The sequence below is a fragment of the Bos indicus genome, chromosome 25 (assembly GCF_029378745.1).
Source record: "Bos indicus isolate NIAB-ARS_2022 breed Sahiwal x Tharparkar chromosome 25, NIAB-ARS_B.indTharparkar_mat_pri_1.0, whole genome shotgun sequence".
NCBI classification, from domain to species: Eukaryota; Metazoa; Chordata; class Mammalia; order Artiodactyla; family Bovidae; genus Bos; species Bos indicus.
In genome coordinates this window covers 37,283,664-37,297,028 of record NC_091784.1, presented here as the reverse complement: position 1 = coordinate 37,297,028, position 13,365 = coordinate 37,283,664, and the positions used below count along the sequence as shown (strand labels likewise).

The following is a 13,365-nucleotide window of genomic DNA, read 5'->3' as shown; positions in this document are numbered from 1 at the left end:
AAATAGTATATGTATTAAATCTGTCTCAAATCTTATATACACTCGTGTGATTGTTTTATTGGGACTTCTCTGGCTCTTGCTTCATCAGTTGTAGTTTTACTTTTCTGTCTTTAATTTCTCCCTCCCCAATGGTTTCCTCTTTCCAGTTATAACTGTATATAAGCGTTTGAATCTATCCTTAATCCTTCTCTATCAGTTACTCCATTTCTATCCTTTTAGTATTTCCTTCCTTCCTTAATATCCAGCTGAATCCTTTTTGCTACCTAGCTTCTATACCCATTTTTTCCTTTCCAATTTCTCTCTCCAAACCAGTAACTTCTTAATCCCTATAGCCAATGGCCTTTTATCAGTCTCCCTTTTTGACTTAACGTAAAATTTGGTATTGATAGACCCACCTTTCTTCCTTTCCTCTCTTTTCCTTTTTCTTTAATTTTGAAAATATTCAAATGTTCAAAAAGATATATTGGTAGAATGAACACAACATATGAACTATCTAGATTTAACAACTATTATTTCGTTCAATCACTCAGTCGTATATTTCACTATACTTCATCTACTTTTTTTTCCCTGGTATTTTTTACTAAATTGTGGATGTGTATGTGTGTGCTCAGTCATGTCCGATTCTTTGCGACCCCATGGACTGTAGCCCTCCAGGCTCCTCTGTCCATGGAATTTTCCAGGCAAGAATACTGGAGCCGGCTTCCATTTCTTAACGTCAGGGCATCTTCCCAACCCAGAGATCGAACCGCATCTCTTGCACCTCCTGAATTGGCAGGCAGATTCTTTACCACTAGTGCCACCTGGGGATATTTTAACCTAAAGATTTGAATATGTCCTCTAAAAAAACATGTTCCTGTATTATACTGTTTTCCTATCCAAAAACATTAACAGTGATTCCCTAATATTTTCTAATCCCAACTCCTATTTAAAAATTTCCATTTGTCCCCAAAATGCCTTTTCAGTTCAGTTGCTCGGTCATGTCCAACTCTTTGCAGCCCTATGGACTGCAGCACTCCAGACTTCTCCATCACCAACTCTCAGAGTTTGCTCAAACTCATGACCATCAAGTCAGTGATGCCATCCAACCATCTCATCCTCTGTTGTCCCCTTCTCCTTTCTTCAGTCTTTCCCAGCATCAGGGTCTTTTCCAGTGAGTCAGTTCTTTGTATCAGGTGGCCACAGTATTGGAGTTTCAGCTTCAGCATCAGTCCTTCCAATGAACACTCGGGACTGATCTCCTTTAGGATGGACTGGTTGGATCTTCTTGCAGTTCAAGGGACTCTCAATAGTCTTCTCCAACACCACAGTTAAAAAGCATCAATTCTTTGGTGCTCAGCTTTCATTATAATCCAACTCTCATATCCATACATGACTACTGGAAAAACTATAGCTTTGACTAGATGGACCTTTGTTGGCAAAGTAATGTCTCTGCTTTTTAATATGCTGTATAGGTTGGTCATAGCTAGTCTTCCAAGGAGCAAGCATCTTTTAATTTCATGGCTGCAGTCACCATCTGCAGTGATTTTGGAGCCCAAGAAAATAAAATCTCTCACTGTTTCCATGTCTTTTATATCTGGTTAATTCCAGCCAGACTGTGGCTTAGTTAAGGATTGTGCATTTCATTTGGTCTTTTGTGTTTCTTAAGTCTCTCTTAATCTTGTACAGAACCTCTGCCCCGGCCTCCACTTTCCCCTCAGGATATTGATTTATTGAGTTGGGTCAGTTGTCTTCAAGAATGTCGCCTTGCAATTCTGCTTCCCTGTTACCTGTTAGGGTAACAGATAACATCTAGTCTAGCGTTTCTCAACAATGCCATTTAGGAGGCTGTCCTGGCATTGTTTCAGCAGATGTGCTCAATTGTGTCCAACTCCTTGTAACACCATGGATTGTAGCCTCCCAGACTTCTCTGTCCATGGGATTTTTCAGGCAAGAATACTGGAGTGGGTTGCCATTTCCTCCCCCAGGGGATCGTCCCATCCCAGGGATCAAACCCACAGCATCCCTGGCCTGTATCCACTAGGTGGCGGTAGTACCCAGGTCGTAATAAACAAAACTGTCTTCAGACTTTGCTAAAGTCCTGTGGGAACCCCAAACTGAGAATCACTATTCTAATTGCTTTGGCATAGTCACTTATAGATGTTTTTCTGGAACTCTCTTGCTTTTTCCATGATCCAGCAGATGTTGGCAATTTGATCTCTGGTTCCTCTGCCTTTTCTAAAACCAGCTTGAACATCTGGAAGTTCACAGTTCATGTATTGCTGAAGCCTGGCTTGGAGAATTTTGAGCATTACTTTACTAGCGTGTGAGATGAGTGCAATTGTGTGGTAGTTTGAGCATTCTTTGGCATTGCCTTTCTTTGGGATTGGAATGAAAACTGACCTTTTCCAGTCCTGTGGCCACTGCTGAGTTTTCCAAATTTGCTGGCATATTGAGTGCAGCACTTTCACAGCATCATCTTTGAGGATTTGAAATAGCTCAACTGGAATTCCATCACCTCCACTAGCTTTCTTCGTAGTGATGCTTTCTAAGGCCCACTTGACTTCATATTCCAGGATGTCTGGCTCTAGGTGAGTGATCATACCATCGTGATTATCTTGGTTGTGAAGATCTTTTTTGTACAGTTCTTTTGTGTATTCTTGCCACCTCTTAATATCTTCTGCTTCTGTTAGGTCCATACCATTTTTGTCCTTTATCGAGCCCATCTTTGCATGAAATGTCCCCTTGGTATCTCTGATTTTCTTGAAGAGATCTCTGATGCTGCTGCTGCTGCTGCTGCTAAGTCGCTTCAGTCATGTCCGACTCTGTGCGACCCCATAGACGGCAGCCCACCAGGCTCCCCCGTCCCTGGGATTCTCCAGGCAAGAACACTGGAGTGGGTTGCCATTTTCTTCTCCAATGCATGAAAGTGAAAAGTGAAAGTGAAGTCGCTCAGTTGTGTCTGACTCTTCGCGACCCCATGGACTGCAGCCTACCAGGCTCCTCCGTCCATGGATTTTCCAGGCAAGAGTACTAGAGTGGGGTGCCATTGCCTTCTCCAGAAGAGATCTCTAGTCTTTCCCATTTTGTTGTTTTCCTCTATTTCTTTGCATTGATCGCTGAGGAAAGCTTTCTTATTTCTTCTTGCTATTCTTTGGAACTCTGCATTCAGATGCTTATATCTTTCCTTTTCTCCTTTGCTTTTTGGTTCTCTTCTTTTCACAGCTATTTGTAAGGCCTCCCCAGACAGCCATTTTGCTTTTTTGCATTTCTTTTCCATGGAAATGGTCTTGATCCCTGTCTCCTGTACAGTATTACAAACCTCTGTCCATAGTTCATCAGGCACTCTATCAGATCTAGTCCCTTAAATCTATTTCTCACTTCCACTGTATAATCATAAGGGATTTTATTTAGGTCATACCTGAATGGTCTAGTGGTTTTCCCTACTTTTTTCAATTTAAGTCTGAATTTGGCAGTAAGGAGTTCATGATCTGAGCCATAGTCAGCTCCCGGTCTTGTTTTTGCTGACTATATAGAGCTTCTCCATCTTAGGCTGCAAAGAATATAATCAATCTGATTTCGGTGTTGACCATCTGGTGATGTCCATGTAGTCTTCTCTTGTGTTGTTGGAAGAGGGTGTTTGCTATGACCAGTGTGTTCTCTTGGCAAAACTCTTGTCTTTGCCCTGCTTCATTCCGTACTCCAAGGCCAAATTTGCCTGTTACTCCAGGTGTTTCTTGACTTTCTACTTTTGCATTCCAGTCCCCTATAATGAAAAGGACATCTTTTTTGGGTGTTAGTTCTAAAAGGTTTGTAGGTCTTCATAGAACTATTCAGCTTCAGCTGCTTCAGCGTTACTGGTTGGGGCATAGACTTGGATTACTGTAATATTGAATGGTTTGCCTTGGAAATGAACAGAGATCATTCTGTCATTTTTGAGACTGCATCCAAGTACTGCATTTTGGACTCTTGTTGACCATGATGGCCACTCCATTTCTAAGGGATTCCTGCCCATAGTAGTACATATAATGGTCATCTGAGTTAAATTCACCCATTCCAGTCCATTTTAGATCGCTGATTCCTAGAATGTCGACATTCACGCTTGCCATCTCCTGTTTGATCACTTCCAATTTGCCTTGATTCATGGACCTAACATTCCAGGTTCCTATGCAGTATTGCTCTTTACAGCATTGGACCTTGCTTCTATCACCAGTCACATCCATAGCTGGGTATTGTTTTTGCTTTGGCTCCATCCCTTCATTGTTTCTGGAGTTATTTCTCCACTGATCTCCAGTAGCATACTGGGCACCTACTGACCTGGGGAGTTCCTCTTTCAGTATCCTATCATTTTGCCTTTTCATACTGTTCATGGGGTTCTCAAGGCAAGAATACTGAAGTGGTTTGCCATTACCTTCTCCAGTGGACCACATTCTGTCAGAGGATGAGATGGCTGGATGGCATCACCGACTCGATGGATGTGAGTTTGAGTGAACTCCGGGAGTTGGTGATGGACAGGGAGGCCTGGCATCCTGCAGTTCATGGGGTTGCAAAGAGTCAGACACGACTGAGCGACTGAACTGAATCTAATTTCTTCCTTCTCTTTTTTTGTTCAATTTCTTTTATCAAACAAATTGCATTTATTTAAAAAATTTCCCCAGTTGATGTTCGTAAAAAACTTGTATAACTACCAGCTAGGACCTCTGAATAGCCAAAGATGGTCAAAATAACAAGACACAGAAGGGATATTTTTTCAAAACAAATCTCAGAAGTATTAGTTGACTATACAGCTTCTTTTAGAATTAGAAGGTTTAACCTTTTTCTATTCTGATAACTTATTGGCTTCATTTTCTTTTTCTCTGCTTTAGACTGATTAGCTTAATTACTTTCATTTGCCAACTCCAGCTTTCTCATCAGCTTTGTATTTTAGAGGTATCTTACTGACTGCCTAACTTCACCAGGCTATCCAGTATCACATGTGGATGAGTAGGTGGTATTCTTTTCTAAGGTATCTAATCCATACCCTCAAAGGAAAGAGGGAGAGTGGCTTGTAGCTTTCATACCTTATTTATAGATGTGTATTTTTCACATGGAGAAAAAAGTGATTTGGGGAGATAGAAGTATTGTGAACATGTGGGAAATAAAGCCACATGACCTGAAAATAAAAAAAGGTTTAAAAGGGAACATAGGATACAGGAGGTTCAGACTGTGCCCTGTAATTAATAGGAAACAGGTGAATGTCATATTTTTCTAATATTTTTGTGGCCTTATACTGCTGGGGGACATGAGAGATTGACCTGTTCCTCCCCATCCTCCAGCTTCAAGAGCATCAAGAGGAGATTGAAGGGATGATGAATGCCCTTTTCAGGGGTGTCTTTGTACATCGGTACAGGTGAGTTACTGGGCTCCTTTCATTGAAGCAGCTGGGTCCTCAGTTACGGAGTCTATAGAAATAACAAGGTCCCCTCCTAACCCTGTTATCTGTAGTCCCACAGCTCAGAAAAAACTCTTTAACAAATGTTCCAAATTGGGTTTAATTTATTCCTGCCTACAAAGGATTGCATAAACTCTTCTGGGAGGGAAGATAAGAGCATCAGGCATTGATGAGTATTATTCTGCTCCAACTTTGCCCAAGACCTCCCCTCCCCCATCTTCATGGGGCTTGAGCCTTGAGAGGACAAGAGGAGAGAGCCAAAAGCAGGGCCTTTCTGAGGGTTTACAGTTCTTCCGGCCTTTCCCCAGCCCACTTCACCCTGCCTTTCACTGTGCTAAAGGCAGGGGAGTTTTATACTGGGTAAATAGCTGGTAGAATTAAGTTAAAGAGTGTCCATGTTTGTGTCTCACTCTTACCTAGATTTCAGCCTCTGCCTTTTCAGAACCCTTCAGCTGATTTAATCTTTTCTTGAAGTGGAATCAACACATACACGTGGATATGTTGTATAACATAGGGAATATAACCGATCGTCTTACGATAAATAAAACATAATCTTTAAGAATTATGAATCACTGTTGTACACCTGAAACTTATGTTGTACATCAGCTGTATCTCAGTTCACCACACACAGTTTGGTCAATAGTTAAGATTCCAAAATCAGTTTTTAAAAGGGGCATAGAGGATAAGTTTTAACGATTGGTTACGGAAGGGAACTGTTCACTTTTTAATGTATTTTATTTACATTGGGACGAGGAAGTGAAAGGGCTAGTACTTGATGTTTAGTCAAGAAAATAGACTCTTCTGTGACAAACATATCTGCTAGGATAGAAAGTCAGTTTGGAGAGAAGGTGAAAAGGGTCAGCTTTCTCTCTGTGCCTAGGGATGTCCTTCCTGAGATCCGTGCTATCTGCATCGAGGAGATTGGGTCTTGGATGCAGAGCTACAGCACCTCTTTCCTCACTGACAGCTACTTAAAATACATTGGCTGGACCCTGCATGATAAGGTGAGAGTTGACTCAGTCCTCTTCCCTGCCCCAGGGTGCTTCAGCTTTTCCTGGTCTTGCCACTTAGGTGTTTCACTAGTGATCAGTGATGAACTCATCAAGGCACTGAACCTCAGAACTCCCCTAGTCCTGGGGAGGGTAAGAGAAGTTAGGGGAGAGAAGGATATATTTAGGGGAGTAAATGCCTTAAAACAGAGTTGAGGGAAGAAAGACTTTGCCTATGAAAAGGCAAGACAGTTACTGATAGGGTGGTGATACAAGTGCTGGGGTGGTAGCCAGAAGATCCTCTTAGCAGGATTGCTTAATTCTGTTGAAAAGGAGAATTTGGGATTTTAAGTGAGAAGACAGTCATTCATTCTTTTTGAGACATCTCAGAGTCTTCAATATAGAGGATACCCAGGCCCAGGATGAGCAACCTGAGAGGGAAGTATGGAGATCCAGTAGGGGTAAGTAGAGGAGGAGTCATTCATATTTCCATTCTCCTCAGTAGCATCGAGATGTGCGTCTGAAGTGCTTGAAGGCTCTGAAAGGGCTGTATGGCAACCAAGACTTGACTTCGCGCCTGGAGCTCTTTACCAGCCGCTTTAAGGTAGAATCAGGACCGTGCTCCTGTGCTTGGCCCTGTCTGTGGTTCCCATTTCCGCACCTCATTTTCCCACTTGTATTGCTTTTATGTATCTGTGGCTATCCCAGTATCTGCTTCTACACCCCCTCTTTAGGAATCTCTCAGATTCTAAGAGGTTGGTGTTTGGGGATGGATGCAAGGAGGTACTAAGTGATGTTCTCCTTCTTACAGGACCGGATGGTTTCCATGGTCATGGACCGAGAGTATGATGTGGCAGTGGAGGCCGTTAGGTTGCTGATAGTTATACTCAAGTGAGTCCTGGGCAGTGGAGAGACAGGGATCTCAGGGTTATCTTTTCAGTATCAGACAGGCCCTTCCAGAGTCTCTCTCCCTTCACGCATTGTAGGTTGACTCTTGTCTGTACAGGTTGAAAGACCGAGATCATTCCCAAGTTGCAAGAGCTCCGGGGGGAAATTTCCCATCTTCTCTAACTCCATATCCCTCTGTCTCCCAATCTTCTATTTGCAAGTTCTTTGTGAGTTAATCCTTGTTGGCTTTGCCATGTTTCTAACCTTGGTTGTGCCAGAGGACGACATCCACATCCACCTGCTCGTTCTGCTTTTCTCCCGGCAGGAGCATGGACGGGGTGCTGACGGATGCAGATTGCGAGAGCATCTACCCTGTCGTGTACGCCTCTAACAGAGCCCTGGCCTCTGCTGCAGGGGAGTTTCTGTACTGGAAGTGAGTGGGGCTCCTTTTGTTTGTTTCTTTATAACGCCGTCTTCTCTTGGTTTCTCTCCATCCTCTGCTGCTGTTCTAAGCTCCCCTCCCCAACCCATTAGTCTCCCTTGGTGTCTCCTTCCCACCTCAATCCCTGGAGACTTTCCTTAGCTCTGTCTCTTTCTCCTTTAATCCTCTCCCTCCAAGGTAACTTGTACTCCTTCCTTTCTCCTGTGCTGTGCCCTTTCCCTCTGCCCCTTCGACCAGGCTCTTCTACCCTGAGTGTGAGACAAGAGCAGTGGGCGGGAGAGAGCGTCGCCGAAGTCCACGCCCCCAGAGGACTTTCTTCTACCTTCTGCTGTCCTTTTTCGTGGAGAGTGAGGTGACGTATGGAAAGGAGCTGTTGTGCTAAGATGTGCAGGTAGAGAAGGATGGGAGCTGGCTCTACACGCGGTGGAGAAATGATTCATCGGGAGCCACTTCTAGCGTGTTAACATACGGCTTCGGTGACTTAACACCTGCCTCCTCCCACAGCTCCATGACCACGCCGCGTACTTAGTTGACAGCCTGTGGGACTGTGCAGGGCCTCTGCTGAAGGACTGGGAGAGTCTGACAAGCCTGCTGCTGGAGAAGGACCAGAGTATGTGCCAGCTGGTAGCCAGGGAAGGGGCCCTCTCCCCTCCTTGTAGGAAACCAGGAGAGATTTCTCTCCTGACTTGTAGAAGGCATAGGTAATGGGTGATGGGGGTGATGGAGGGGGTTCTTAGGGATCAGGTGTGGATAATCTATGAATCTGTGTTTTCCATCCGCCTGCCAACCCAGACCTGGGCGATGTACAAGAGAGTACGCTGATAGAAATTCTTGTATCCAGTGTCCGGCAAGCTTCAGAGGGCCACCCACCTGTGGGACGGGTCACAGGGAAGAAGGTACAGCGTGAGGGGTGCGGGGGTGAGGGTTGTTGGCAATGTTAAATCCAGGCAGGTACTGTCTGTCCTTACCCTCAAGTCTTAGGTTAGGGTGCTCCTTCCTCAGCCTCTCGAAGAATTCCATTTCTAGCAAAAGAAATCTGAAGGCAGCTGCTTATCTTCCTAGGAAGATAAGAGTATCAGGCAGAGGAATACACATACATACACCTTTCCCCCATCCCCAAATGATTAATTTCAGGGCTTAACCCCAAAAGAACGTAAGATCCAAGCCGATGACAAGGTGAAGCTGACTGAGCACCTCATCCCCCTGCTCCCCCAGCTCCTGGCCAAGGTAGAGGTGCCTCATCGCTCAGCCTCTGGGAAAGAGCGGGTGGAAGGAAGTGGCCTCCAAATTAGCAGTGTGGCAGGTTGTAAGTAGGCTTCCCTCTGAATCACCGCAGTTCTCAGCTGATGCAGAGAAGGTGGCTCCCCTGCTGCGGCTTCTCAACTACTTCGACCTCAACATCTACTGTACCAGGCGCTTGGAGAAAGTGAGGGGAGAGGACGACACATTCCCTCTTGCTTGCTGCTTTTGTCCCAGAGCCAAAGATTCTACTGCCAGTACCTGCTTTTTCTTAAGGACATGGATTCTAGAAAAACCAATAAGCCTTCCTTCTCCTAGGCATCTTATCCTTGAAGTTTAATGTTGTCAATGCTGTTTCTTTCTCCCCGTGTCTAGTCCCCTCAGGAGGAGTTCTCTTCCCCAGCTCCCCCACGACACTGTCTTCTCCCACCTTTCTTTCTCAGCACCTGGAGCTGCTCCTGCAGCAGCTCCAGGAGGTGGTGGTGAAGCATGCGGAGCCTGCGGTGCTTGAGGCAGGCGCTCACGCCCTCTATCTGCTGTGTAATCCTGAGTTCACATTTTTCACCCGCGTGGACTTTGCCCGCAGCCAGTTGGTGGATCTCCTGACCGACCGCTTCCAGCAGGAGCTTGAAGAACTGCTTCAGGTTGGAAGTAGGGCTATGTGACAGGACTCCCCAGACCTGTGTGGGAGAGGCCATGAGATACGGGGGTGTGGATCCGCGAGTTCTCGGGGAAATGCCACATGGACTTCCTTTTTTCCTCAGTCGTCCTTCCTAGATGAAGATGAGGTGTACAGTCTGGCAGCCACTCTGAAGCGCCTCTCTGCCTTCTACAAGTGAGCAACTCCCTGCCTGCTCCCTCTTCTATTCCTGCCGGTGTCCGTTCCAGTGTAACATTTCCCTCTTCCGCCCCCCACCCCCCACAAAGTGCCCACGACCTAACCCGCTGGGAGCTTTATGAGCCCTGCTACCAACTCCTCCGAAAGGCTGTGGACACAGGAGAAGTTCCTCACCAGGCAAGTAGACAAGTTGGAAACGTGGAAGCAGGAATCTTAGGGGCCCCGTGTCCCAGGTGGCCGCCTTGCAGGTGGTTCCAGTCCCAGGGGTGTGGAGTGGATGAGAGCTCCAGCGTGCGTGTCGTTCCTTCTGTCCCACTCTCGGAAGTGAATGTACTTTCCCAGCACCTGAAAACAGTCATTCTCTCTGGCTTCTGGGGAGTCAAGGATAATATTGAGGGATTATAGGAGACTTTAAATCAGGAAGAGATGGCATTCCTGCTCAGGGCAGAATTCTCTGAAGACTGTCGAGAATCACTTTTTTCCTCACCAGAAAAGGAAGTAGGTGTCTCCTCATCTCATTCTCTCTCTTCTGGTCTGCTTTTTTCTTCTTTCCTTCATGTGTATCTGCCTGTCTGTGTCTCCCCGCCTGCCCGTTACTCTACTGATCTTTGCTTTTTAACATGTGGTTCTTACAGGTGACCCTGCCAGCCTTGACTCTTGTCTATTTTTCCATTCTTTGGACACTAACCCACATTTCTGGATCAGATGCTTCCCAGGTGAATATGGGCCTGAGGAGGGGGAACAGGAATGGAGTACCAGTGTCTTCCTTCATTCCTTCCCCTGAAGTCGTTGTCTCCACAGAAGCAGCTGTTGGATTTGAAGGGCAGGATGGTAGCCTTCTGCGAACTCTGCCAGAGCTGCCTCTCAGATGTGGATTCTGAGATCCAGGAGCAGGTGAGCGTTCGTCAAGGACGCACATCGTCTGTAGCCCGGCTCCCATGGTCTGGGGAAACCCATTCTGAGGGGAACTTAGCAATATAATTTCTGTCATGGTCACTTTTCTGTCCTTTTTAAGCATTCTCTTTTTTCCCCCAACAGGCTTTTGTCTTGTTAAGTGATCTGCTTCTCATCTTCAGCCCTCAGATGATTATAGGGGGACGAGAGTTCCTCAGGCCCCTTGTCTTTATTCCTGAAGCCACTCTGCAGTCTGAGCTGGCCAGCTTCCTCATGGACCATGTCTTCATCCAGCCTGGGGAGCTGAGCGGTGGTACCAGGGCTCGGGAAGGGTTTGGGGCTCAGGCCTGCTTTGGGCTTGGAGGGCAGGGGGCCTGAATTGTGATTCTGACACTTCCACTCTGTGCTTGGGGGGAGCCAGGTCATTCCCAGGAGGATCACTTACAGATTGAGCAGCTGCACCAGCGGCGCCGCCTCCTGGCTGGGTTCTGCAAGCTGTTGCTCTATGGGGTGCTGGAGATGGACGCGGCCTCGGATGTTTTCAAGCACTACAGCAAGGTACAGCGGGGCGCCAGGCTGAGTATAGCTCTGACTCATGACCTCAGACCCTGTAGCGCTACAGAAAGGGTGGGGGAAATGATAGTACCAAGCTTAAAGGAAAAGTCAGGGGAAGGCCTGTGGTTCGGAATAAAGGGACAAAGAAAAGAGCCTTAGAAAACAATTGTGGAGGAAAAGCTGTTAGGAAGAAATTCATTGGAGGGAAAATGCCTTAATCTTCCTGTCCAGAATTTTTTTTTTTTTTTTTTTTCTTTCTGTGAGCCTAGTCTGTGGAATGGGGTAATGTAAGAAGGGGAATAAAAAGAACAGAAGAGGGTTCAGTCCTTCCAAGGTACCTAGATACCTACCTTGGTCTCCTCAACCCCCATCGTGTTGATTTCTATTTATTGAGTACCTAGTATCCCAGGCACGAAGGGCTCCTCAGTGAACAACAGTCAACTGTTCCTGCTCCTTGGAGCTTCTGTTCTGGGGGAGACAAACAGCGAAGGTTTCAGTGCAGTGGCAGTGTGTTCTGGCAGGTTCCTACTCTTCTCTGAGAAATGGACTCCAGGCAGGGTTTCTTCCCTTCGTTATTTGCCTAAACCGTGATTTCTCTGGGGCTTTGTCTCTGCTGGCCGGAGATGTGGTCTAGTATGAGTTGTTTCATGCGTAGATTCATATTCCCTACCTCAGGTCCTTTTGGAAGGAAAAGGAAAGAAAAAATCTTGATGCCTTCCCTTGGTTGAGCAGAATCATTTTAGGAAGACAGGCCCCTCCCAACTATCTCCCAGGGCTGAGGCATCCTGTCCCAGTGCTTCTTCCTCCTGCTGGACCCAGCCTGTCGCCCAGGGATACCAGCTCACCCAGAAAAGAAAAAAAAGTGAAGAAAAAATCAAAACAGAAACAGTCCCTTTCTGTGGTCAACATCATTTTGTCTACTTCCTTCCCATCAGTTCTACAATGACTATGGTGATATTATCAAGGAAACATTAACAAGAGCAAGGCAGATTGACCGAAGCCACTGTTCCCGAATCCTGCTGCTGAGCCTCAAGCAGGTACCCCTTCTGCCTGGGGGGCCTCAGGCCTTCTGTGTCCCCCACTGCAGCCCACCCCCAGCTGTTCAGAACGTGAGCTCTTTCAGAGCAGGACGTTTCTAACTTATTTTGACTTTTATTTCACATGACAGTCTCCTTCGTAACTAGTAGATCCATAAAAAGTAATTTATTTTAACCGTCAGGGCAGTTTCTACCCCAATCCCATAGATCTCCTGTGTGAATTAATTAGCACATGGGAGCACCACAATAAAGTGACAGGGAATTCCTAATTTTCTTCTGGCTGTCGTCTCTCAGATTCTTCAGTTACTACAGGCATTTTAATTTATTTTTACAGAGCACAGTGAAGCCTTCTCTGGTGCAAGGCAGTCAGGAATAGGGTCAGTGTCCTCAGAGGAAAGAAAGTAAAAACAGCAGATGGTTTCCCAAGCCCTTTAGAATTTCTAAAGGACAGAGAAAGGAATGCTGTACTTGCTTGTTCTATCTTGTTCCTCCCTTTCCTGTGTGCCATGTCTCCTGGACAGTTATACACAGAACTGCTGCAGGAACAAGGGCCCCAGGGCCTGAATGAGCTTCCAGCTTTCATCGAGATGAGGGACCTGGCCAGGAGATTTGCCTTGAGCTTTGGACCCCAGCAGCTACAGAACCGTGACCTTGTGGTCATGCTACACAAGTAAGGAAGTATTGGTAGAAGGCAAGGTACTTGCCTCTTCCAGACTCTGTGTACAGGACCAGCTGGGAGTGAGGTCTCAGAGGGAGGGTCATCAGGTCCAGGAGTAGCGGTCACGTGGGTGAGCGGGTATCCCTGGGCGACAGGCTGGGTCCAGGGGGAGGAAGAAGCACTGGGACAGGATGCCTCAGCCCTGGGAGATAGTTGGGAGGGGCCTGTCTTCCTAAAATGATTCTGCTCAACCAAGGGAAGGCATCAAGTTCTCCTTGTCTGAGCTTCCTCCAGCTGGCTCCTCCAGTCAGCCCCCAAATCTGGCATTCCTGGAGCTCCTCGCGGAGTTCTCCCCCCGACTCTTCCATCAGGACAAGCAGCTGCTGTAAGTTAGGGGTGGGTGGATAAAGACGTGGGT

At 46.4% G+C, this 13,365-nt stretch overlaps 1 protein-coding gene and 1 long non-coding RNA gene across 8 annotated transcripts in view; one reads left to right on the top strand and one right to left on the bottom strand.

Moving 5' to 3' along the window:
• The window catches only part of STAG3 (STAG3 cohesin complex component), a 32,485-nt gene that overhangs the window by 12,389 nt on the left and 6,731 nt on the right, over window positions 1-13,365 (top strand). For 5 of the 7 annotated variants that reach the window (XM_070780163.1, XM_070780161.1, XM_070780165.1 and 2 more), the window contains 20 exons: window positions 5,292-5,365; window positions 6,288-6,411; window positions 6,902-7,000; window positions 7,208-7,287; window positions 7,610-7,717; window positions 7,964-8,078; window positions 8,231-8,336; window positions 8,519-8,622; window positions 8,861-8,953; window positions 9,063-9,152; window positions 9,409-9,609; window positions 9,730-9,800; window positions 9,893-9,980; window positions 10,439-10,519; window positions 10,590-10,697; window positions 10,842-11,010; window positions 11,119-11,255; window positions 12,188-12,289; window positions 12,811-12,959; window positions 13,204-13,332. In XM_070780163.1, the coding sequence (XP_070636264.1) occupies window positions 5,292-5,365; window positions 6,288-6,411; window positions 6,902-7,000; window positions 7,208-7,287; window positions 7,610-7,717; window positions 7,964-8,078; window positions 8,231-8,336; window positions 8,519-8,622; window positions 8,861-8,953; window positions 9,063-9,152; window positions 9,409-9,609; window positions 9,730-9,800; window positions 9,893-9,980; window positions 10,439-10,519; window positions 10,590-10,697; window positions 10,842-11,010; window positions 11,119-11,255; window positions 12,188-12,289; window positions 12,811-12,959; window positions 13,204-13,332 (2,228 nt within the window). The remainder of the gene's footprint in view (window positions 1-5,291; window positions 5,366-6,287; window positions 6,412-6,901; window positions 7,001-7,207; window positions 7,288-7,609; window positions 7,718-7,963; window positions 8,079-8,230; window positions 8,337-8,518; window positions 8,623-8,860; window positions 8,954-9,062; window positions 9,153-9,408; window positions 9,610-9,729; window positions 9,801-9,892; window positions 9,981-10,438; window positions 10,520-10,589; window positions 10,698-10,841; window positions 11,011-11,118; window positions 11,256-12,187; window positions 12,290-12,810; window positions 12,960-13,203; window positions 13,333-13,365) is intronic. The other 2 variants (XM_019988382.2, XM_070780162.1) reach the window with 2 other exon arrangements.
• On the bottom strand, window positions 7,610-11,964 carry LOC139179764 (uncharacterized). Its single transcript, XR_011564119.1, has 2 exons — window positions 11,603-11,964; window positions 7,610-11,313 (listed from the first exon to the last, which is right to left on the bottom strand). It is a non-coding gene; the product is annotated as an uncharacterized lncRNA (long non-coding RNA).